Source organism: Pongo abelii, chromosome 4 (assembly GCF_028885655.2).
Source record: "Pongo abelii isolate AG06213 chromosome 4, NHGRI_mPonAbe1-v2.0_pri, whole genome shotgun sequence".
NCBI lineage: Eukaryota > Metazoa > Chordata > Mammalia > Primates > Hominidae > Pongo > Pongo abelii.
Window position 1 is genome coordinate 103,218,837 of NC_071989.2, and position 27,538 is coordinate 103,246,374.

The 27,538-nt window shown below is 37.1% G+C and overlaps 1 protein-coding gene and 1 pseudogene across 1 annotated transcript in view; both read left to right on the plus strand.

Moving 5' to 3' along the window:
• The window catches only part of FAM81B (family with sequence similarity 81 member B), a 60,486-nt gene extending 46,390 nt beyond the window's left edge, over nt 1–14,096 (plus strand). The window contains 4 exon segments of the mRNA XM_002815744.5: nt 464–570; nt 10,233–10,368; nt 11,912–12,107; nt 13,804–14,096. Of these exon segments, the coding sequence (XP_002815790.3) occupies nt 464–570; nt 10,233–10,368; nt 11,912–12,107; nt 13,804–13,937 (573 nt within the window). The 3' untranslated portion in view covers nt 13,938–14,096.
• Nucleotides 1,787–4,919, plus strand: LOC112133399 (RNA transcription, translation and transport factor protein-like; annotated as a pseudogene).
• Nucleotides 14,097–27,538: the final 13,442 nt, after the last annotated feature.

Consider the following 27,538-nt stretch of genomic DNA (forward strand, 5'->3'; position numbering starts at 1 on the left):
TGTGCATTTAAACATTTATTCAATAAGTATTTGTTGAGCATTTACCATTGATCATCTAATGTGCACTGAGGATATGGTGGTAATAGCATACCATATCTTGTATTGTAACTGGAGACAATAGAGAAGTAGAAATATAATCAAATTAACAGACTAATAAACAAACTAATGGAAATAGCATGTTTTTGTTACATCATTAGATGGCCTATGATCAAAAAGAATGTTCTAGACAACAGAATGGAACACTTCCTATTATTTTTTCCTTGAAGATAGTTTAACTATAATACTCATTTGAACACAAGGCATTTTCAAGTGCAATCATGCTTTAGGTTCAAGTCTGTTTCCCAGCTCCTTAAACGAATAAAGTATATTAATCTGTTTCCCGGCTCCTTAAAGGAATAAAGTATATTAATGTGAATGCTGGTGGTTTTGTTCATATGCACAAACCCTCTTGTACTTTGACTAGGTGATGCAGCTCTTAGGAAAGATAGAAACTGCCAGTTCTGAGCAAACCTCTAATTTAAAGATGGTCCAGGGGGATTATCGCCGTGAAATGAACCTTTTGGAATTCAAGTAAGTGAATAGAAGATTTTTAATTCTGTTAAGTGCATTCCAAAGAGTTTTGCCTAATGAAAGCATTGGCATGAAATAAAAACCTATCCCAGGAATTTGAACCTGGCCAAGAAATAAAGCAGTGAACTAACACAGAGAGTATTCTACACTAAATAACTTATACAATATTTATAATAAAAGAAGAATTATGAAGATTAATCTTATCATTCACTTTGACTGCACAATATCTCAACTGAATTGACACAATCATTTTTACCCTTCCTGTAATTTTTACTTATTATCAATTGTATATTAAAATGTCTCAATGTAAAGCACTATGGAAAATAATTTCATTCCTCAAGATTATCAAATATTTTTAAAAACGATTTTGATACACAAGATTTTCCTTTAAGATTCTTCCTAACATCCTCTATTTACTCCTTTACATTATTATTATTATTATTTTATTATTATTATTTATTTTGAGACAGAGTCTCTCTCTGTCGCCCAGGCTAGAGTGCAGTGGTGCGATCTCTGCTCACTGCAAGCTCCGCCTCCTGGGTTCACGCCATTCTCCTGCCTCAGCCACCTGAGTAGCTGGGATTACAGGCATGTACCACGATGCCCAGCTAATTTTGTATTTTTAGTAGAGACGGGGTTTCTCCACGTTGAGGCTGGTCTCGAACTCCTGACCTCAGGTAATCCGTCCACCTCAGCCTCCCAAAGTGCTGGGATTACAGGCGTGAGCCACTGCCCCTGGCCTACATTATTTCTTTTTAAGACTGGTCTCTACCCCATCTTAAACTGAATTTTTTCCTCCATTCAATGGAGAAAGCAGTAAAAGAGACAGCTCCACAAATGTTCAAATTACTGGCTTCCTTATTATCAAATCTCCCTTTTTATTTTTAAATGATCATCATTTCCCAGGGTCATGGTGCAGGCAGAGGGAAATTCTAGTTACTTGGATACTATCATGCTGTCCCTTATGCTCTTATTCTTTTTCCTCTATGTCTCACACCATTTGGGTTTAATGCCTTGATCAAATCCAGTATCCTGATAATACTCTACTTTCTCCATTTTTTCCCGTCTCTACTGTATTTTATTAAATCTAAGTACCATTGAATATAACATGCACCGTTATAATTTTGTACCTATAAGACATGAAGCTAACAATTAAACCATAGCATATCATCATTTTAAGATATTTCTTGATTTTGAAGATGCTAAAATGCGAAATATGTGTGTCTTACAAGTTGATGTAAAACAACTGTCCTCACTAAAACTTGGAGAAGTAGTTGTCGAGTAAACAGAAAATACTCATGTTCTTCATACTCTAAGAAAGCATTTCTACTTTCTTAAATTCTAGCACAATGAGGGTGTTCAGTGAATAGCTGTGTGATACTAGATCTAATACCTTTAGCTTGGAATTAAGACAAAGAAAACTGTCCAAAGGAAAAGTAGAAAAATAATCTGTTTCTAGATATACAGATTAAGAATTGATTGTATAGGGAAGGGATGGGATTTATAAACTGAAATGGAAGGCTGACTTAAAGGGATGATGTATATTAACAAGTGGAAAAGAGAGGAAAAGGGAATGTTTGAGATCCAGGGCTAACTGCTGCATTACTGATGATGCTTATTTTTTCTGTCTTTGGTATTGTGGGAATTGGGCTTATAGAAAGTCATCTGAGTAGTTAAATCTGAATCTGGACACTTTTATAACAGTGTAAACTTGACTCTTTCTCACTTTAAATAATGAAGTCTTAACATTTCAGTAATATTACAGTAGGTGGCAGTGAATCTATAAACCATTCTTTTCCCCAGGCAAATAATTCTAATAATTCATTTAGTTACACAACTGACTTTTATATTTAAATTTTCTCCAATATTAAAAATTAAAAATATGCATTAATTGTAAAAAAAAAAAAAAAAAACCAACAACAGTGAAAAAAGAGGTCATCATCTCAGCCTTCTGTTGTAATCAGTATTAACACCAGGAACGTAGTCATCCTCAATTTCCTCCTTGTTAATATAAGTATATAACAGAGAAAGGATATGTATATGTTATACATATAGAGGAAGCATGGGTTTTAAAAATAATTACTATACATATTACTCAATTATTTGATTTTTCTAGTACATCCTGGATATCTCTCCAGATCAGTAAATATTCTAAATATTTTATAGCTGTACAATCTTTTAACTTATATATGTGCCATAATTAACTCAACCATTTATCTTATTGCTGAATGGATTATTTCTAGTTTAGGACTACCACAAAAAACAAAAAAAGTATTATGTGTATATCCTTAGATATCCTTAAATACTGGCTCTTTTATTTCTATAGGCAAGCTTGCTAGGTTAAAGAGTATATATATATATATATTTTTTTTAATTTTATAAATTTCTTTTTTAAAATGTTGTAGAGTTTTACACTTCCACCAGCAATGTATGAGAAGACCTTTCTCTACATTTTAACCAATGATGAATGTGTTCTCTTTTTAATACTGGCCAAAGGATGAAAAAAGCATCTGTTTTAATTTGCATTCCCTTTTACCATTTGAATTTTCTGTGAATTGCCCGTTATTATTTATCAAATTTTGTATTGGGATTTTTGTCATTTTCTTATCAATTTGTAGGATTCTTTCACATTAGAGATATTAACCATTTGACTGAGATATGTACTGAAAATGTATTTTGCTCAAAGAGAAAGTAAGACAGGGTTATTTTTTTTTTTTCAATCAGAGGACTTCTGTTTCAATCTAGTATATTGGATTTAGTTTTTAACAAGATTAACTTTGAACAAAAATAAGTAGTTCCACTACTTTAAAAAAAAGTAAATTGCTGCTAATATTAGGATTTTGAGGTACATATAAATTTAAAAATAAAGTAGATAAGGTATAGAATTTGCTTTTTTTTTAAAGAAAGAACTTTCTCTGAATAAAGAGATTAACTTTAAATAAAAGTGTTTTAATAACATTAAAGGTTAAGTTTAGTCAGGCACCGTGGCACACACCTGTAGTCCTAGCTACCCAGGAGGCTGAGGCAAGCAGTATCGCTTGAACCCAGGAGTTCGGGTTACAATGAGCTATCATTGCACCACTGCATGCCAGCCTGGATGACAGAGCACGACCTGGTCTCTAAAAAAGTCTTTTAACAAAGGTTAAGGTTAACCTTTGTTTGGCTTGAAGACCAGAAAATTAGACACTACAAGATTGAAGACAGCTAATTTAAGAAACATCCACAGCAGTGACTGGCACAAGTTCTTTGAAAAGTGTCTCAGAGATGTTGACTGTCCTTTCAAGATTCAAGATCAACAAGAAACTATTGACTGGCTTCTTGGTTTAGCTGTTAGGCTTGAATATGGAGATAATGCTGAAAAATACAAGGACTTAGTACCTGATTATGCAAAAACTGCTGACAATGCAACTAAAAATGCAGAACCATTGATCAATTTGGACATAAATAATCCTGATGTTAAGGCTGGTGTGAAGGCTAACCTGCTTCAGATTCAATGTCTTCACGACTACCTGGTAATGCCTAAGGCAATTCGAATTTTGGTTCAGGAGCACCTGACAGGGTGCAGTTGCTAAGGCAAATCAAACAGAGGGTTTGCCTGTTGCTTTAGACAAAATATTATTGGTTTTGATGCAGGAGATGCCGTTCTTAATGAAGCTGCTCAAATTCTGCAATTGCTGCATATAGAAGAGCTCAGAGAACTACAGACAAAAATTAATGAAGCCATAGTAGCTGTTCAGACAATTATTACTGATCCAAGGACAGACCACAGACTGGGAAAAGTTGGAAGATGAACACTTTAGGATTTCAGCTTCTCACCTATTTAGTACAACTGGGAACCATGTACACTTCTGGCATGTTTGGAAATCAAACATCACATTTTGTGGGGAGGAATCCCAGAAAAGTGACTATGTTCTAGTGCTTTTTTCTTTAATAAAGTTTAGGAAAGTAGGGAAAAAAAAGAGCAGAGCTGCTGCAGGCCAGGGCCACCTTCACTCAGGATACCTCTGTGGTTACCAGATGTCAATCATGGAAAATGTGGGAGAGAAGAGAAGAGCAATACTGAAAAAGTTTCCCCATGCCACACCTACTCGCAGGTGTCTTGGCAGGGAATCCAGGAGCAAATGCCTTCAAAACGCCAAGGTAATTCCATCTCCACCACCATCCTCATTAGTAAATTGAAACCCGAGACGATGGCTTTCATGTCACCTCACTTGCCAAGATACAGTTAAAACCTGTCAAGACAGGTTGTCAAAATGATACCAGTGGCTAAAACATACAAAGAGCCTCGGCTTCCATAGCCACCATTCCTGACGGCTGAGCACCAGAAACAGCTGCCGAGGAACCTCAAACTTTACACGCACATTTTTCAAAATTACAACTATGCATCTGGCCGGGCGCGATGGCTCACCCCTGTAATTCCAGCACTTTGGGAGGCCAAGGCAGGCAGATCACGAGGTCAAGAGATGGAGACCATCCTGGCCAACATAGTGAAACCCCGCCTCTACTAACAATACAAAAATTAGCCAGGCATGGTGGCAGGCACCTGTAGTCCCAGCTACTCGGGAGGCTGAGGCAGGAGAATCGCTTGAACCCAGGAGGTGGAGGTTGCAGTGAGCAGAGATTGTGCCACTGCCCTCCAGCCTGGCAACAGAGTGAGACTCTGTATCTAAATAAATAAATAAATAAATAAAAAACTGTCTACAAATTAAAAAAAAAAAGGTTAAATAGGCAATCTTCCCATTTAGAAACATTTACAAATTCAAGTTTAATGGTCAACTAAACTTATATTGAACTTAAAAGCTACAATGTTTTCTGACAGTTTTCTAGTGAATTGCTGGGATTTGGGCACTGATCACTAGATCCGTCAAAGACATGCATTGAACCCCTCCACTGTGCTGCCTCCTCAGAAGGATCATCCTCTGAGCTTCTGCTAAATAACGTCCTAAGCCTACTACTTAGTTCTTACACAGCAAGAGTCTTGGCCATCAGGAAATAAAGCTGTCTTTTAACAAGGGTTTGGCAGGGGCAGCACTTACCAGTCACTCCCTAGATAGCTCTTACTGCTGACACTTATTTAGTAGACAGTGATTTTATAAGAAAATAAAAAGTGTTTGGTCAATGAAGCAAATGCATAGACTCAAATAATATCATCCAACTTTGAAAACACTACCACAGTAGAAAGCTAATAATTACCCAGTACAGAGATATGTCACATTCAACTTTGTATCTTTAGCACCCAACACATTGAAACAGAAGTAGAAGCCAATGAATGAATGAATGATTTTTGAGCACCTATATTATGTAAACTGTGTTTTAGAATATCCAAACATAATCCCTGCCACTTAGTTGGGAAGAAAAAACATAAGTGAAAAGCTAAACACAGGAAAAGTAAAAGTTAAGACAATGTTAAATGAGATATATCAATAGGCAGAAATAATAAATATAGTAATTGTCATTTATGAATGCCTACCAACCACTAGCGCTGAAGATACTCAATGCACCCAGCTCTGCAGGGTGGATCTTATTTATCCCTATCTTAAAGATTAGGACATATAAAATCATGGAGATTAATTTGCCCAAAATCACACAGCTAGAAAGTGTCTGACTCTAAAGCTCAAATTGTTTTGATCAATTCATGATGTTTCCATCTCACAATTCTGTCTATTGAAAACTAATTCTACCACAGAAATTTTTAAAAGGGAAAGACCACATTGACTTGGGTGGCTGGGAAACAGGCTGTGAATGTATTGGGATTTGAACAATTTGGAATATCCAAGAAACAAAAGTCTTTCTATCAGAGTGGAGGCAGAATTGATTTTTAGTGTCACTAATTAGAAATCACATAACATTAAGAAGAAATTAGTTTGAGAGTTCTACCTGTAGGTGTAAAGTTAGTAGAAAAACAGTATTTCTTGGAACTAATTTTTGGTTTCTAATGTGAAACTTAGAGTCTTAGACTCAGTCTCCAAAGAAATAATAACATATGGTCTGTCTTAAGCTCTTTTTCAAATATGATTACAAAAATGAAAATATCTTCTGTTTATCAGCAAATGAAAGGCCACTAATTCTTTTTACATTCACACTTGGTCAAAGCCCTATCTAAGTTCTTGAGAGCCTGCTAGAAGTAATAGTTTCTAAGAATTCAAAATCTTGGAAAAGTTCATTCAATAGATTTTTTTTTAACACAAGACATTGGTTTTGGGACATAAGTGCACTGGCAAAACTGGCCTAGGATAGAGCTACATCCTCATTTCTGTATGTCATCCATGACCAAGGAAGGCAGACCCTAGCTGCCTTCACCACTAATCCCTCACTGCAGCTCTCTGCCTTGTGCTCTGCCTTGTCTGTAGATCTTCACTCAGCTTTCCTTCACTCTTTTGTAACTTTCTCCCTTATAATTGCTCTCGGTGTATACTTTAATTTGATTAAATCAGCATAAACACTTAAAAACATAAAAACAACCAATAGCCCTCATCATCCTAGTGAGGTCTCTAGCTATAATTTAAATGTCTGACTTTTGTGTTTTGAGGAAAAGGAAAGAAAAAGTTCTATCTCATCACCTATTTATATACATCTAATAGAAATGCTCTTACACCTATTGAAATAGAAGATTTGGGATCTAAAATGTGAATGTCATCTAAGATAGATTCATACTGCTGAAATTTTAACTATAAGTTCTGTAATATTATGGCAAATCACGTCCATTATGTCCGGGAAAAGCTTATGCAAAGAAAAAGAGTATACAAACCTTTATTTTACTTATTCTTTTCATCTCTCAAGGAGATTGCTGTTTCAAAAATGCTTTCAAATTTTAATAAACTACCAACAGAGTCCAACTTCTGAGTGTTACTAGGAAAATTAATCCCCAACTGCAAGCAAATCTTGTAATAAAAGGATAAGTAGTAATTCATTCTTTATGGCTTTAATTTCAGAATTTCAATTACTGATATGCCCTTCCAGAGATATTACATGGGCATACTTAATGTTTCCTTGGTTTTCAGAGGGATGTTAATATTGTATCAGTGATAAAAGAGTAAATGCTCTCATTTATTTGTTATACAGTAAATGTGAGCACTGAAGGCTGGATTCTCAATTGTAAAGCTATCTCTTGATTATCTGGGGATTTACTGGCCCCCTTAACTATGACTATTAATTAATACTTCCACCAGAGACAGGGAAAGGAAGATGAAAACCAAAGCAGATTAGATTTCTAAACAGCTTAACAAATCTATGAATTTTTATTTGTCAGCAATGCTAATAAAAGATAATGAGAAAGAATGACCCATTTGTTCATTTAGCCAACTATTTATTGAGCACTTACTATATTCCAGGCATTGTTCTCAGCCATGAACAATGCAAAATTCTTGCTTTCATGGAGCTTAAGTTTTAGTGGAGGAGAAGGAACATAAATTAGTGTATGTCAGATGGTGATGAGAATTTTGGAGAAAAATTAAGTAGGGTAAGAGAATAGGAAGTTTCAAATAAGGAGAAAGAGTTCTATTTTTTAAGGTGGTGTATGAATGTAAATCTGAATGAAATTAGGGCAGGAGCCAATGGATATTCTGAGGAAGAGTATTCCAGATAGAGAAAACAATTGGCTAAAATGAGGGAGTCTGCGTATCCAGTGGGTGGGCTTATTTGTCTGAGATCCAACAGCTGTTAACCAATAGCACAGGTGATTGGGAATCATGATTCCATTAAGAACACGAATAGAAACCAACTCCATCTTCTTCAGTGTTGAGGTACTCAACAGTCAATCAAGATATGCCTCATATCTACGTGAAAAATATCACTGTGTGTCAAAAATAATGAGAGAATTCAGAGGACAAAGATCAGAATTTAGCTATTAGACTGTAACTAATATAACTATTGGAAAATTAACTTACATTTCCCATTCCTTGGTTTCATCATCTAAGTCAGGTTTTCTCAATGTTGGCACTATTGGTATTTCAGCTGGATCATTCTTTGTTGTGAGTCTCTCCTATGCATTGTAAGATGTTTAGCAGCATCTCTAGTGTCTACCCACTAGATGCCAGTAACATCTCTCAGTTGTGACAACCAAAATTGTCTCCAGATGTTATCAAATGTCCCCCAGGGGCAAGCAGGTGGGGGGGGGGGGGTAACTGCCCCCAGTTGAAAGCTATTAGCCTAAAAATAATGATTTCACAGAAGTTGTATTTTCTAATAATTAGCCCAAACACTTTTTCCAAAGAGCAAGAGAGGCATGTACATGCAGTGTATGTCCAGCATGACTTAATCAATTAATTTCCAGTGATAAACATCACAAACTAAATTATATGCATATAATTTTGTCTGAAAACATCAGAGCAATTATTACTTTAACTGTCTGTACCACACATTGTAAGACAATCTGAATATTTTCAATAACAAACATTGTTCTTGCCAATCTAACAGTTTTACCTATTCTAAAGGGGAATTTGAAGCCAACATCTTATCATGAGCAAGTCACATGCAGAAAACACACACAGAAACCACTCACAAGTCCCCATCCCTCATCCTACCTCTTCCCAGTCCCATACCTCATTTAATTCTGATTGGATTCCCCTCTCTCCTCAAACCTTTGGCCACTCTACAGTGACTTCTCAACTGATGATATATGATTCCAACCCTTCTATCCACTTCCATTTTTAAAAATCTTTCATTCTCTGTTATTTAATACTTCTGTGGTGCATCATCTTGATAGGTCCCATAGATACTTTCCTGTACCTCTATTACTTCTGCTTTTGCCCCACATGAGTAATTCAGGGCCTCTTTAAACACCCCCTAAAAAAAAAATCCACTCACAGACTCATTGATAGCAATGGGGACTTTATGGAAGATTTTGCCTGAGACAAAGGCAACCTAAAGTCCCCCTTGGTGCATTCCCCAGGTTCTCTGGGGGCTTTTGCCCTCCACTCTCCTGCCTCTGACCTTTCTCTCCTCTGCTAGACAATGCAGGTCCTCTCTGCCCCTGCTCCTCTCTCAGCCACATACTGGCACTGAGCAGGAGTCAGCAAACTATCACCCTTAGCCACATTTACCCACAGCTAAGAATGGTTTCTATGCATTCTAATAATTAAAGAGTTCTATTTCATGACATGTGAATATTACGTAAAGTTTGATTAGGCTATAACCATACCCATTTCTTTACATATTATCTGTGGCTGCTTTCCCACTGCAATGGAGCATTGAGTGGTAGCAACAGAGACTATATGGCCCACAATGCCTAAAATATTTGCTATCTGGCCTTTGACAGACAACTCCTAGCATGAGTAATAATCCCCACCCCAAGGGAACTTATCAAAGTATTTCCTCCACACACAACCAACCAGTAAGCCCCAGGCCATGAGAGGAATTCTGCATGGATAACACTACATTTCAGTGTGGCTGTGGTTAGCTCCTAGCTGGCAGTGCTCCTCTCACTGTGTGTTTGTATTTTAGGGTATGTAGAGGGGGTGTTAACAGTAGCTGGGCTGAACTCAAGCTTAGGACAGGAACCCAGAGTGTACTTACCTTGCCTCTGGCACCTCCCACATCATCCCACAAATACTTGGCTAGGCACATTGAGTCTCATCACCTCAAAAAACTGCAGACTTTTTCAATACTAATTTTTTATGTTTAAATTCACTTATTAAAACGAAACAAAACATTTTTTCCCTTAGATTTCATTCACTTTCAAGTAATCTGTATGAAGAAGTTGAGAATAATAAAAAATGGACAGAAAACCAATTTCTCAAATATAGAAAAGATCACCTGGGCCATATAAATGAATGTCTGAAGGTCCTACAGGAGAAACTGGTGAGGAGTTCTGTTATTTTGTGAAGTAAACACCTGCATGGTCCTTGTTAGCAGTGAGTAAAGGTCTGGGAATTTGTACTTCAACATTTACGGTAATCTTCACTGATTCAGTAACTTTTTTTTTAAGCACCACAATAGGAGTCCAGAGGCCTGTCTTCTGGTCCTGTTTGCTACTCCCCAACTCTGCAAACCTGTGTTTCTCAGAGTGTGCTCTACCTGTACCAAAAGAATCTGAAGAGGTTTTTTTAAAAAAAAAATAGATTGCCACCCCAGACCCAGGGAGTCTGACTCTCTGGGGGCCTCCCCTGGGAATCAGTGGTTAAAGGCACACTCCCTGGGTGATGTGCAGACAAGTCATTTGACTTTTCTGGAGATCTGTTAGTAGATTAAAGGTTTTCAAAGTTCTTTTTTCAGATCAGACCATGTAAAGACAGCCCCAAGCTTTGGGGTGAGGCTACCAAGGTTTATGAGAAATATACTTATTTCAGGGGTCCCCTCTCCCACTGCAACCAGCACATCTTACCCAATGGGAAGGGCAGCACAGCGCCATCACTGTGGTCAATGGCTGCCAGTCCTGCAGGTGACTAAAGTAAGATGTTTTGAGAACTTAGGTAGAGAGACTTTAGGCAGAAGCAGCTCAGGAAATAATGTCCCCAGCTCCAACCTGAGTTTGTAAACAGCTGATGGAGTTACAAAGGAGTCCAAGAGTTGGAGACAAACATAAAGCTTTATCACTGGTAAGGCTATCGAAGTATGTGTGGTAAGATTGCAGCTGCCAAGTGGGGCTGCTAGCTCTTCACTCCTGAATTAGGCAGATTCCTTTACCAGTTATAGCAGCACTAGGTAACCGTGGGGTCATTGTGCAGGCAGAAACCTCCCACCATAAGGAACACAGAGACTGGAATCCACCAACTGTCATTCCTGAGGCAGATGGGGCCAAAGAGAGAACCAAAGGGGTCATACCTGCCATGCCCAGTTCCTGCTCCCAGATTCCCTGTGGAGAAGTGAGGAGAAAAGCGGCTGCCTCTGCAGTCCCTACCTTCGTTGCACATTAGAATCACCTGGAGAGTGCTTAAATCCTATCAGTTCTTGCGCTCCATCACAGATCAATTAAATCAGAATTCCTGGGGCTGGGGTATGGTCCAGGTGATGTTAATAAACGACTGGAATGGCGAGTCACTATTCTAGCTGAAGTCTGTCCACATGGAGGTATGAAATTTGAGGGAGTATGTCCAAGAAACTCAGGAAAAGCAGTATCCAAAATGTCTTTGAATATTAGACTTAAATGCCAAATTCTCAAGGCATTTGGGTCACGCTACAGCCCTTTTCTTTTATTCCATAACGTGTTGAATTCCAGAAACTACAAATGAACAGGGCCAAAGGGATTAACTCTTATACTTATGAACACAGTTTTAGATACAAAGGAACTTGGTTTGAATTTTCATCCTTAACATAGAAAAATGAATGTTAAAAATATTTTCTCTAAGCTGAAAGATAAATCCATGTACGTTTCTCAAGTTTTATCCCATAATCTCTTTTACAGGAAAAGTCTGAAAATAAAATGGAAGAAAAACTGCTGCAGCTTTCAAGCAAAGTGGAGAATTTCATTAACACACAGAAACAGGAAACACAACTAAGTAAAGTAAAGCATACGGAAAATAAATTGTCCAAAAGGATGGAACAAATGGAAAAGCAGATCTGGGGTGAATTAGAGACAATGCAGAATGAATATCAATCGGGTGAGCAGATACCTTTTATTAAGTAAAGAATATCTGTCCTTTCCTGTTCAATCCCTCAGTCTTCCACTTTGAGCTAATGGCCTGGGATCAGTCTTGTCATTAGTGACATCATTATGTATTTAATCCACTTTTCTAAATATCCTATAGAATATGAATATTATACTGGAAGGCATATAAATAAATTAACTTTCTTCACTTATACTTGGCAATGTCACAGGCCTGCCATTGGTGTGAGTTTTTTTTTTTTTTTTTTACTAAGATCAGGGAATTTTTACTAATTCATGGAATTGTCAGACTTGGAAAATCCTTGGACATACCCAAGACGTGATTTGTGGGTATGCTATGAATTTAAGAGCCTAAATCAAATGCCCTTCTCATTGAACTGCAAGTAATGAGCTTGGACAGATGTCAGACTGGAGATCTGGCCTTTAGAAGTGAGAAAGAGGAATGAATTAGCAGATTCCAGTATAATGACTGCTTTTCTTTTAAAGAGGCTAATGGCAGCAGTGTCAAGCTGAGCTAACATCAAAGAGGATTAATTTGAAAGGCTCATCTAATTTCTCAAAGGGAAGGACTTGGGATAGGTGCTGTGGAGCAGCCATCTGCCTTGAGTCATAATTCTGAGGGAATTACCAGGACTCAGAAGAGTTTCTTTACTAGAGAAAGTCCCAAGTAATTTTTTTTCTTTTGTCTTCTAGATCTCAGAAAAATTCATGTGTAAATTCTACCAAATTTGGTCCTGTATAGAGATACCTTGGAGGTGCCTTGGGAGGACATGAGGGTCTCAATCTGCCAGATGTTCCTGGCATATAAGTAGAATTTGCTGCCTGGAAATTCAACCCTCACAATATATCCCTCCCACTGTCATATCAAAATAATGAATTATCTGGCCAGGAATTATGTCCCAAACTTAACTGGCCCTTCCTTTAAAGGCCCTGCTTTCTGTTTAACTATCAGAGGTTTAATTTTACTTATTCCATTAGTAAAACTTCACGGTGAACTGAAAAGGAATTTACCATCTGCAAGTTCTTTCATTTTACTAATGAGGAGGAGTTCTAAAAAGGGGGAAATTCAAATTAATGGTTTGCTGCTTTATGCCTTTAATAAAAATGTGTTGAGAAACGACTCTGTGAAAGGCCCCAGTGAATAACAAATGGGTTGTGCCCTAAGGCCTTGAGGTTTGATAGGTCTGTGGTCAGGAGTGACTAGACATGCATAAGAGAGATACAAAGTGCCAGGACGGAGGAGGGCAGCAGGGGGCCACTGTTAGGTCCCTCAAATAGGCTACTTTCAGAGAAGTTTTAAAATCTCATCTGTGATCTTTACCTTCAATTTGGTAACAAGAGTGAAAAAAAATCACACAAGTCTCTTGTCAAAGCATTCAGAAAGAATAAAATACTTTGAATTTCTCTCTTGCAATATAGAATTATGCAATATATTTGGGGAGAGGAGGAGAAAAATAATTAAATTCCACAACGAAACCAGATAACCAGATATAAGTTGAAACACTATTGTGAATGGATCTTCATGACATACAAGAAATATATTATGTACAATTTTAGGCTGGTCTTAATAGAATTTAATGCGCTTGGAATTAAATGATAATCAATTATGGCAGGACTGCCGATTAGCAACTTTTTTTAAAAAAAGCTCTAATGCATTGTTTAAGTGTACCTATTCTTTTACCCTCTTACAGGATTTAAATCAATTCATGACTCTCTCAGCTCCCTCCAACAAATACAGAAAACAAAGATGGATTTAGAGAAATATAAAGTACAGAAAGATCTAAAGAAATTACAGCGCAAGATAGTGGAACTCCAGGAAGTATAAACCTTTTCAGTCATCTTCTTTTTCACCAGCCAATGGAGTGATTTGTTGGAAAAAGTTCTGAAGAAGAAAGTTACTATCTCTGGGATGTTTACTGCTTCTAATGTCTCCTTTTAAGGAGATGAATGTACCAGAAAAATAATAAAGCAAAGAAGCTTTGGATGTCTTGAATTTATTAATGAAAAAACTAAGAAATTGCTTTATATATCTGCCTTTATGTATATATATACCTACAAATAATGAAAGAGAAATCTACATAAGGTACATGAGTGAAGCAGGCCAGCTGTAATACATTAAAGAATGACAGGAGCTCTGGCAAATTGGAGAGCACTTACTCTGTCTAAAAACAATAGCTACTATGTAGTGACAGTCCATGACTAACATATATATATATATAAAATCCATTATTATCCAAAATTCCACTTTTCAAGAGAAATTCCTCTATTTTTAAGCTTTAGCAACTAGTTCAAAATAGTTCTCAAACTATGTGAGGTATGTCTGTGGAGCAGATATGGCCTAGTGGTCAGTTTGCAACTTCTAATCTCAATGTTTGTAGCAAGTCTAACTTATGCATATTTAAAATATATTTTCCTTGTACTCAATATGTACCAGAATTATAAGCAATTAAGAGCCAAACCATGCAAAATAAGAGAATACAACAGTTTCCATGAAAACATATCCAACATAATTTGACCTAGGTGCTAAATTCAGAAGTACTTCAAAAACGCTAGTTTTCTATACAATTAAAAATTGTCAGCCAGGTGCGGTGGCTCACACCTATAATCCTAGCACTTTGGGAGGCTGAGGTGGGTGGATCATCTGAGGTCAGAAGTTTGAGACCAGCCTGGCCAACATGGTGAAACCCCGTCTCTCCTAATAACACAAAAATTAGCCAGGTGTGGTGGCGTGTGCCTGTAATACCAGCTACTCAGGAGGCTGAGGCAGGAGAATCACTTGAACCCTGGAGGCAGAGGTTGCAGTGAGCCGAGATCACGCCATTTCACTCCAGCCTGGGCGACAAGAGCAAAACTCTGTCTCAAAAAAAAAAAAATTGTCTAACTTTTCTAGATATAAATATTAAATATACAGCCTAATATTGAGCAGTAAATTCATGAAAAATAAAAGTGAACTATTCAGGATATGCACTCTGCTGTAACAAGGACTAATTTCTAATCACAGAACTTTTGTAAGCTTGGCAATGGAAACTTCGCTTCCGACTTAGGCTCCTTCCTTGGCTTAGGGAAGAAAAGTGACACCTTCCTCCCCTAATACAGAACAAGTTTACCTTCTGAGTAAATTTTTGACTAATGCTCACTTCTGTAATTTTTTAACTGTATGAAATATCTCCTTTTATTGCTATTAATAACCCACATGCAGCATCATTGAGTCTATAATTGAAGGGATTTTCATAGCAGAATTTAAGAGTTTAAAATGCAGTATGTTCAGTGATTATATGGTATCCAATGAAAAAGTAAGAAATATTAAAATAATGCAATAGTAAGTGTCCTTCGTAACCAAGTATCATGCTAAGACAGAGGGCTAATATCCCAAGTAATCCCAAATAACTCTTACAAGTAAGTAAGAAAGTAATCAATTTTTTTTTCAAAATGGGCAAAGGATATGAACAGGCAAGCCACAGAAGAATATAATAATATGAAGGTATGAGAAGATGTCCAACTTTACTGTTAAATAAATAAAAATTAAAGAAACCCTCAGCTACTATTTTCAAGATTGGCAAAGATTAAAGTGATTGATAATACTGGGCTGGCAAGGGTGGAGAAAAAGTGCACTCTCGTACATTATTGGCGAGTCTATAAATTGGTACAATGATTTAGATGGCAATTTGAAAACATCTGTTAACGTTTTTAAATGTAAATATCTTTTGATCCTGCAATCCGTGGCTAGAAATTTATATTACAGGGAGAAAAAAACTCCCAAAGTGTGCAAAGATATATGAACAAGAATGCTCATTATAGCATCATTTCTTATAGTTAAAAAAAGAAAGGAAAAGAAACACCAAAACCAGAAAACATCCAAATATAAGGAATTGATTGACTAAATGGTATTAACCAGACCACTCCCCCTACCACCCAATGCTGGACAGCCCTTTAAAAAGAATACAGAAAGATGTCCAAGGTATACTGTTAGGTGAAAAAGACAAGTTTAAAAGCAATATGGATATGATCCACTTTTGTCATAAAATGTTTTAACTAAGTTAAACATAATATGCATATACTGCATGCCAAAAAAGGTAAGAATTTACGACAAACTTAGTGGATTCTATTTTTTAAAAAACTTCTGTTTTCTACATTAAGGATTTATGAAAGCTTTTATATTTTTATATAATATTTTTGTTTCTACTAAAAATATTTTATAAAAAACAATAACAAATATAATAGGCTGAAAGAGTAACTCTTTGTAATGAACTAAATAAATGATTGTAGGGAGGGTTAAATTAGGAATTAATACAGACTAAGAGTCAAGCCATCTCACTCCCTTTTTGCTATACAGACATAGCTACAAAAGCAGAGGATACACAGCAACTGAAAAAAATATATATTTTCTCCTTGTTCTAAATGTTCTAAACTAATGTTCTAAAATGTTCTAAATTAGATTGTAGTTCAAATAATAGTGTAAAATCAGGCCAAAATTTTCCCACAATAGATCTTTCATTGCTCTTGGCCAGGACAGTAACATGTGGGGCAGTAGATCAAAGGAACAAAGAATCCTCTATCACCACTCTTCTACTTGGGATGCCAAATTGAGGTGTTCACAGGTTTGCACAGACTCTAGACAGTCAAAGAACTATGCTCATTGAGCAGGTGGATCCAGGTTTCTCAGAGTCTAAAGCTTATGATGTTTCAGTTTGTTATTGATGTACTGTCCTGATGCCAGATGAGTTAGCACAGAAGTCTATAAGAATATTCCTGGAAGCCACTGCTAATCAGGACAGCTAGCAGTAACTCAACACAGAAGTGGCTGTGAACAACATGAATATATCCGTGTAATCCAAATGTATCCCCAACTCAACTTCTCTTTGTCCACAGCCACTCCAGCACCACCCGACATCAAGGGAAGTGGGAGTGAAAAGAGGCAGTGGTCTTAATCAGTGGCATTCATCAATTATGTTTAAAATGTCTTACTTCTGTAAATTTGACAATGATCTTGTAAATACATGGCTAGAGCTCATGCAAGCAGGAGCCCCTGAAGCTTAAGAGCCATTGTTTCACAGTGAATTCACCTCTGTTCAAGGAACCAGTGGAGCACTGGGCCTCCCTCCCCTTGCATTTATTTTGACAGAAATCCAAAAAGATAAATAAAACTATCCTTCTAAAGCAGCTCAATATACATGGCACTTTATTCCGTACCAAACAATATTACTTAAACCTTTGGGAAATGTCAGACTTCTCTTCCCACAAATATAGGATGATTGAGCACTGGAGAATCTGCAATCCAGATCCACACTACAGACTTGAGGCATATGTTAAAATATTCTCAGGTAGTTTTTACTTTAAGTATAAACACCATTTAAACAGTCTTGGATAGTTAAGGGTCCTGCTGCCCTTAAATTTCCTGTTGTTTCCTTCCTATTATCAACACCTACTCTTAGAAAACATAGGAGAAAAGCCCCTTGACATTAGTTTTGACAATGACTTTTTGGATATAACACCAAAAGCACAGGAAACAAAAGTAAACAAGTGACATTACATCAAATTAAAAAGTTTCTGCACAGCAAAGGAAACAATCAGCAAAATGAAAGAACCTAAGAAATGGGAGAAAATGTTTGCAAACCATATATCTGACGGGGAACTAGTATCCAAAAATATATAAGGAACTCAACAACTCAATAGCCAAAAACACAAATAACCTGATCAAAAAATGGGCAAAGGACCTGAATAGATGTTTTTCCAAGAAGATATACAAATAGCCAACAGATATATAAAAACTCAAATGATAACAGGTGTTGGTGAGGATGTAGAGAAAAGGGAACCCTCGTGCACTGTATGTGGGACTGTAAATTGGTACAGCCATTAGGGAAAACAATATGGAGGCTGTTCAAAAAAACTAAAAATAAAACTATCACATGATCCTGCAATCCCACTTCTGGAAAATAAAGTGAAGACAGCATGTCAAAGAGATATTTGCCCCCTATGTTCACTGCAGCATTATTCACAATAGCCAAGATGTGGAAACCACCTGACAGATGAGTGGATAAACTGTCATCTATGTATATACATATATATATATATACATATATATATATATATAAAATTCAAGTTTACAAAAGAAAGAAATCTTGCCATTTGTGACAACATGAGTGAACTTAGAGGGCATTATGCTAAGTGAAATAAGCTAGGTACAAAAAGCTAAATACTGTACAAACTCACTTACATGTGGAATCTGTTTAGAAATAAATGAAGAATAGAACAGTAGTTGCCAGAACTCATAGAAATAAACAGAGAATAGAACAGTAGTTGCCAGGGGCTGGGAGCCAAGGCAAATGGGAGATTTCAGTCAAAGGATACAAACTTTAAAGTTAAAATGAATAAATTCTGGAGATCTAATGTACAGCATGTGGATCATACTTAATAATGTACTGTCTATTGGAAATTTGCTGAGAGATCTTCAGTGTTCTTACACACACACAAAAATGGTAACTATGTGAGGTGATACGTTAATTAGCTTGATTGAGGTATCACAATGTATATTAAAACCCACATTGTACATCTCACATATGTAGAATAAAAAATTTTAAACTTGCTCTTTGGGGAAAAATCATATGAAATTATTCATACTGAGGACTTAATGGTCATGTTCAAAGTGTTTTACTTCTGCACTAAAAATTAAGGACAAATCCCTCCCCTTCTGCCACACAGGTAACTGCTTTCTCAGCCCCATTGTGAGGTATATATGCTCGCCATCTGGTAGTCAGGAGAGCAGCAAGGCCCAAGACCTTGGTCAAAGAAACAGCATTCCCAGAGTACTCTAGACACCAGCAGCCCTCCCGTCTTCTAATTTTCCAAACATAGACTCCCTTCCATTGGCTTCACCCATAGTAGCAGCAAGTAGCATCCCAAAACACCAAGAAGGAAAAATTTTATCTATAGTACACACACACTCACACACACACACACACAGTGCACATTGTTGCCTCACAAACACACATGCACAGTGTACATTGTTGCCTTACAAAAGGGATCTCCAAACTTTTTGTGAAGTATTACTATTTCTATCTTTCCAGCTTCCATACATCCATGGGCTAGCCACTGTGAATACAATATTGAACAACCTAAACACAAACCCTGCCCTCAGGGAATTTATAGTCTAGTGGAAAAGACCAACAATTAAAATTGCAAATACATGGGAAAGTAGAGTGTAATGGGAGAGCCAGAGAGAGGAAACACATTCCCTGTGTTTACCAGAAACACAGGGAATCAGGCAGAGGGGTCTTCCAGAAGAAGGAGTATCTAAATTGAGACCTCCAATGTATAAGCAGACATGAGTCAAGGGAAAGAGGCTTGATTGGTAGAGGTGAGGGCTCAGGCAGATTGATCAGCCTGAGCAAAGGCCTGGAGGCGAACAGAGAATGGGGATATATGCCAGAAATTGCAAGAAGCTCAATAAGTGTAGGTCAGAGCCTATGCTGGGGAGGTAAGTAGTGAGAGTGAAGGCTGGAGAAGTTAGGGAAAGTGGGGTGTCTAATCACAAAAGGCTTTGTAACTCATATTGAGAAACTTGGGCTTTATCTTAAGGATCCAGAGTAGCCTTTAAAAGATCTTACATAGGAGAGTGACAGATTTGCATTTTATAGAAAGATCCCTCTGGCTGGAGTGTAGAGAATACATTAGATGCAGTGTGGGAAGCAAATTCGGGTGGGAAAGGAGGGAAATAATACAGCAGAGAGGGGATAATGAGATGTTTTAAACTAATTGATTTTGAGGCATCTGTGGGACATCCAAATGGAGATGTCCAGTGGTTAGTGAGAGAGCTGGGCCTGGAGCATGAGAGAAAGATCTGAACTGGGGATTTAGCTTTGGAAGTCACCAGCAGAGAAATGGTTACTGGAATTACTGGGGAGGAAGGCATTGCCTTGGTTAGGTGGGATAGGGGTTGGAGACATGAAGACTACAGTGAGAATTAGAGACCAAGAACAACCTAACACTGAAGACACCTAACACTGAAGGAACAGCAGAAGAGTCCTGGGCGAGTATGGGGAGACATGCAGCAGTAAAGTAGGAGAGGGAGTGTAATCATTTGAAGGTTTCAGTGTTCCTTGGGAGTTCCTGCTGGCAGACGGTGTCAGTAATCAACTTGGAGTTCTACTAGTATTACTTCAAGACCCACCATTAGTTTTCCATTTATCAAAGAGGACCCCAACCTACAGTGTAAACTTGACAAGGTGTATTATGCAACACAGTGAAGAATAGTTACAAATGCTTTCTTGAGTCTCCTTCCATGCCATAAAATAAACATGCTGCATCTTCTCCAATGCAGAGAGGGTGGGGAGCCCTCCCTGAGAGAGGAAGGATGGTTGCCAGGAAAAACATTAGGCTGTTTTGGCCTCTACCTAATTAGGCATTTCCCTCTTCAGATTAGAGTTACACACACTTGTGTTAAGGGTTTAATATTATGTCAAATCGTTCCCTTGATATACAGTTATAAAAATGTGACTCCACAGACTAAATTTCCATAACTCTCTGTTCTTTTGTAGTTTTGCTACTTCCTTTCAGAAGATATTTACAAATACAAAGGTGATGTTTACAAATCAGAAATCATTGATGAACTCAGCACTACGTCATAAACCAGGTCTTCTTCAACAGTCTCAAAAGATGCACTGAGAAAACAGAAAAATAACCCAAACTTCTATGCTGAGAAGTCTTGAAGGGTCTTGTGGCCTAACAAGTCAGAGTTTAAACCCAGTGCCACCATTCATTAGCAGTGTGACTCTGGATATATTCCTTAATTTCAGAATCTCAATTTCCTTATCTTAAAATGGGGATAACAATACCTATCTTGTAGGCTACTGAGGCATTAGAAGAAACATTTATTGAGCTATCATCAGATATTAGAGACGGCTCAAACTTTCCATAGATTAATGCATTTAATCTACCAGATGCCTATCACTGAGGCACAGAGAGGTTAGATAACTTATGTAAGGTCATACTGCCAGTAAAAGAGCAAGGATTTGAACTCACAACAGCAGAGAACTTGTTCTTAAACATTATGCTACACTGTTTCTCTAAATATATGTAAACCATCTAATACTAGTGTCTGATACATAACAGGTACTGTACTTGATAAATGGTATTAATACAAGTAAACAGAGCTTTTTATCTTTATGGGAAAAGAAAGACAAGTTCCATGGTGCACTGCCATACAACTCTGATTCAGATTAGTATCTAAAAATACTTGAGCTTAAAAAAGGTTCTTTTACTATGTATGAGAAGAAATACCTTGGCTTGCAATAATTCTAGCAATGGACAAAAGCAGAGGGAAGTACAAAATATAGATTTCTCCTGGAACAAATTATAATGCAGAACTATTCCTCTATTTTAAAAGCATTTCTTTCAACTGTCTCTGGAGAAAGAGGCTAACAGCTGAAGCAACATTATGGACATTGACTGGAGGTGCACAAGATGCTGATGCTAATGTCCAGTGAAGGATGTTTCCTCCAAAAGTCCTGGCCATCAAAGCAAACCCAATAGCCATTACAGCCAGGTAAAAGCCATTAGTACACATCCAGTAGATCCTTCTACAAAAAAGTAATGCACTGTGTTCATAAGGCAAACATTCAGGGATAGACTTCAAATGGAGTGGGGCCTACATGGTACTGGACAAACCCCCTCCCCTACAACCCAAAATGACTCTTATACTAAAGAATCTACCTAGTCTCTAGGCCAAAATTCTATCACTTAGCACTTAACAGCTTCGAAGTATTCATAATACCAACATTAAATATTTAAAAAATGCGGGATGGATGGATGGATAGGTAGAGGAAGAAAGAAAAGAATGAATGAATGAACATATACACACCCATGAGCTTTTACCAACTATCTTCTCTGCAGGGATTAGTTGGTAAAGAAAAAAAAAGTAAGGTCCTTTGTACCTTAACATGGGATGGCCAAAAGAAAGTTGAACTCTGGGAAGACAGGTTAGAAAAAGCCAAAGAGAAAACCAAGGGCTGGCATTTGTGATGTTATCAAGGATTAAATGATTAAATGAAACAATAAGCTCACTTCAGCCAGCTTATATCAACTTCAAAATGTAGTAAGAGTGGAGTATTCTATTCTCTATCATTACATAGGCTTAAATCTGCAAAGTTAATCCTTGGGAGGAGGTTCCCTTCTTCCTAAGTTTCCTCCTAGAATTCAGATAGTACCAAAAGGTAAATGGCAGCATCTGAATACAGGTTCGTAGGATAACTGAGTCAGACTCAAAGATACACACCTCAACTTTTTTACATTTGTTTGAGTTGACAGCAATCATTAACAACATTTGACAACAGTATTGGAAACCATCTTTGGGGCCAGATTCTGCTTGCCTAAGAATACAGATAATTTTAGAAGAGATAATCACTGAGACTTCTTTATAAAAGTTTTTTGGTCTGTAAAATAAGGATAATAGCCACTATAAAAAAATAACATGAAAATTAAATGAGGCAATAAAGAGCTTGGCACATGGTGGGCATTCAATCTATCCCCAGTTGCTGAAGCCCTGGTGGGTCATGATTACTACTTCATAAGCACAAAAAGCTCCTCTCCTGAAGCAAAGGGTGGGCTGGTGCAGTATCAAGATCCTTTGCAATACTAGATCTTATTTGGGCTTTCTTAGAAGCTACTTGACACAAAAACTTTATGCTGCCTATATATTTCCCAATATTTACAAATTATTCACCACTGTTTATGTAAATCTGGGCCCAGTGAGTTGATTCTTTATTCTCAATCTATTTCTTAGAAAAACCTTCCAACCATACGCATAACACTTGTTCTGAGGCACTGGAAGGCTGGCCTCAGGCAATTCAGAAATATATTTATCTCCACCTAATAGAAGCTGCTTACAACAATATAAATTTGCCTTCTCAGCAATGCTTTTTCTCTCTGCCTAAACTCCTCCTTCTTTCCACATGAAAAACCTTCTGCTCCATGTGGCTTTTCTCCTGTGCCCAGAGACACTTGTGTCCCCAACACAAGAGAAATTAGCACTGCCAGGAATATGTATAGGCAAGAAAACACATAACTCACTCTGCAAAGACCAAACCTGTAGTTGTCTTTTATTCCATACCACTTAACTTCTTCATAGCACTTAACTTCTTCACAGGCTAATTTCCAAACTTCTGAAGCTAGGGTGTATATAAAGACTATTTGTACAGTATTCTCCCTTTCTTTATCTATTATATCGAACAAATTAAGGTTAGAACTTTTAAACCACTATTATGTAGATGTTTTCCAGAAACATTCTTGATTGCTTAATACTAAAGTATGTAGGATTTCTTCTCTGAAGATTAATGACCATATTTTATATGATCAAGGGGAAGGAAATGGCATTAAAAAGGCAGGGTCTTAGAAACTCAAGTTATTTGTCACCTGGGAGTCAGATAATAAAACAATGCAAATGTTGTATTTAATGTGGGTAGTCTTTCCACAAGCGGTGGCTCACGCTTGTAATCCCAGCACTTTGGGAGGCCGAGGCGGGCGGATCACGAGGTCAGGAGATCGAGACCACAGTGAAACCCCGCTTCTACTAAAAATACAAAAAATTAGCCAGGCGTGGTGGCGGGGCCTGTAGTCCCAGCTACTCGGAGAGGCTGTAGCAGGAGAATGGCGTGAACCCGGGAGGCGGAGCTTGCAGTGAGCAGAGATCACGACACTGCACTCCAGCCTGGGTGACAGTGAGACTCTGTCTCAATAAAAAAAAAAAAAAAAAAGAACCTGTTTGGCATGTAGCAGGCACATGTAATTACTTTCAGCCATTCATAGATGTTGGCTTCCATTAAAATAGTCTCTGAGCATAGAACAACTTTCCTTCTCATAGTCTTAGCACCAAGAACCAAGACTGTTTACGCATCTCTTTCTACAGTATAGGTTTCTTGGCAAAGGGGTCCTACCCTAAGAAGGGCTTCAAGCACAGGGGGTCCCACTGTTCAATGGAAACCAGTGTTGCTGCTTCACAGGTGCTGCACCAAGCAGTTTATTTCAGTATTTTGTTTCAGCTTACTTCTGACTTGGAAAACATTGGTGGTCTTAGAACAACAGAATGTTGCCATTAGAAACCTAGCTCAAGGCCTATTTTACAAATTCAAATAAAAACTAAAGGCCAAGACTTATCTAGTCTCATACCCATTCAATATTGACACTCAGCTTGAAACATACCACTTAAGTTTTGTGAGTATAATTTAATGTGGTTTACTTTAAAGAGAATTAGAGTGAAGTACTTAACAATGGTGTTGGTGTAACATGCTGTAAGTAGCACGTTGGGTGAAAGTAGTTCATACATTAGCTATTACACAAATGAACAACTACATTCCTTTTGCCACATCTTCACAAACTGGGAATTAGGGCATGAATATCTTTGTGGGCCATTATTCTGCTTACTATAAGAAACAGCTGCAAGATAAGCATTTTTTTCATACCCACCTTATCCCCCAAAAAATTAATGTAATTTAAATATGTTTTTATAATAAGCATTACATACAGGGAAAGTATATGGTGAAAAATGAAGCCCAAATAAACCTTTTTATACTGATTCGAACCCTCATGACATCACAATTATTTCAACAGTCCAGTGATATAATATGAAATCCAGCCCTTGTTCTGGTGGATACCCCAACTTCAATCATCATTCTATTGGCGCCATTTCCCTTCCCTAAAACAAACAGGTATTTTCAATTCTAAGTTTATAATTAATAAGAACAAATATTTCAAATGTTTCATATTAGCTCTTGTTAAAGAGATACCTTTATTTTCCTACTTCAAAACATTTTGACGTCTAAAGATAGTTTAGCATTTATAAAAATATTATGGTTGTATAGGGTGTTTATTTAGGCATACCAGGATTTAAAATATTGCTATTCAAAAAGTTTCTAATCCAAAAGAACGAAAAACCCACTATTGTAGCATAGGGACAGCTAGACACCATGAATAGTCTGGAGTTACAATAGATCTTATGTGACTAACTACTTTTTCTAAACCAAAAATGAGGCACATACTCTAAATGAGGGAGTTTTTGGACTTTCATTTCATCTGTATGGAAAAATTATTGTACCTGTATATAATACATAAATGTACCTTTTTAATATACAAAAATACAAACAAAACAAAAAAACCTCTCCTGGAAACTGAGGGTCAATTTATAACCAGCAGGTGAGTGCTATACCTTACAACAAGCAGCATGGCAGCCTGAGACATTTTCTAGCCATTAACAACTAAAGTGAGTGAAAGGAAGACCTGTAGAGAGACAAGGGTCAACCTTGTCAAAACAAAGTTTCTATATTTTTTAATGTGCCAAGACAAAAAGGGATCTGCAAGCAACATTCTCTCATACTCCAAAATAGGCTTCATTTTTGTGTTCCTATAAAGCTTTCCCAAAGCAGGTATCAAACTTTTTATGCAGCAACCAAATATGTATACCTTCATATTCATACGTTACAAACTAGTAAATATTTACCTAATGTTTTATACTGTTTTAAATAACCACATCTTTTAATTCCCTTAATGTATGAGTATTTCTATCTAATCCTATTCTGTAGAGAATTCTAAATTAAAGGAAGTTTAATAGCTCCTTTTCAACGTGAAAAGAGAGCACAGCATTTTAGATTGTTTTTTCCTGACCAGAAATTAAAAGGGACATTTCATGAAAAATGACAAGTGACCCCAAACAAACAGATTGTGTTTCAAAAGTTTACTTGGAAGCTGAAACATGTTTTTCCCATAGGAAATTATCAGATGCCAAACTAGTGTATAAACATCTAATTAATCAATAATAAAAATGGATAAAAATAGCAGAAAATTCACTACAATTCTCAAACAAAATATAACAAAAGAAATACTAATATGAATATTAAATACTGGTACTTCAGGAAATAATTTTAATCTAATTTCTCTAATTAAACTTATGTATAAAGCCAGGCATGGTGGCTCACACCTGTAATCCCAGCACTTTGGGAGGCCAAGGCAGGCGGATCACCTGAGGTCGGGAGTTCGAGACCAGCCTGATCAACATGGAGAAACCCTGTCTCTACTAAAAATACAAAAAAATTAGCTGGGTGTCATGGTGAATGGCTATAATCCTAGCTACTCAGGAGGCTGAGGCAGGAGAATCACTTGAACCCAGGAGGCGGAGATTGCGGTGAGCTGAGATTGCACCATTGCACTCCAGCCTGAGCAACAAGAGTGAAACTCCATCTAAAAAAAAACAAAAACAAAAAACTTTAAACTCCCAAAAGACATTCTGGCCACTGTTTTAGAGTTTCTGGAATCTGATAACACTGATTCATGAATTTCCTTTGCTTTAGGCATGTTGTTTAACACCATTCACCTTTATTAATTAGTATTAGATGACAATGTTAAGAACACAGCCTAGCTCTGGCACAAAGTAAGCTCCATAAAAATTATGTGAGCAGAAATGATCTGAGGCTCACAGTAACTGGGCAGCAATTTGAGAAGAAGGCAACGAAAGTTAAGGGAGAATGTGTGCACATAAATGCAAAAAAGAATGACCTGAGACAGTATCAACTCAGGTGTTGATACTCCAGTCTAGAAAAACCTGGGTTTGAGGTCCCTGGAAAGCAGAATTTGGCAAGAAAGTCAAAAGGTTACCCTTTGATTATGGTCCTGAAGCAAAGGGTAATCTTGTGAAGCAAGTGACACTCCAGAAAACAGATGGAGGGCAAGAAGTGAATACAAAGCATTTAGGTAGATGGAGCCAACCCATTCTGGAAGAAAAAGCTGAAGTGTTTTCCTGAGGAAATGGGGGCATGGAGATGAGGGCTATGCAGGCAGCTTTTTGAAGTGCATCTGTGGCTAAGTCTGTGGATCAGGTTGTTAAAATCACTGAATCAGTTTGACAGTTATGAAGATAAGGAAGAAGAGCAAAGAATGGCACGTGTTGAACCTTGCTGAAGAAAAAAAGGGAAGAATCATCATTGGAGTAACATAGTAGTTTGAAAATCTGAATAAACGTTAGGATTTCTTCGGCATACCTTTAAAATGCAGAGTCCTAGGCCTGTCCCCATCCTTAAAGATTCTGATTGCATAGACATGAATGATTATAATGTTCAGCCAGATTTGGGAAACACCAGATGAAAATTCAGTTCAATTATTAACCTCTGAAGTACAACTTAACTATAGGATATTATCAATTTATATTATCTTAAAACATAACATCCTGATGCTGCTGGTTTAGAAAAGCCACATACATAAATCACATAACCACATATTTTCTGTACAATAAATATGTGTCTGAAAATATTTTTAAAACCACAAATCCAAAGTGACAGTTTCTTCAAATATGTAAAGAGCTTAAAAAAATAGATAACTGTGCTTTCAAGTTTTAAAATTTGAAATTTAGAAATTATGTCTGATATTGACACTCTAAAGAAAACAAGA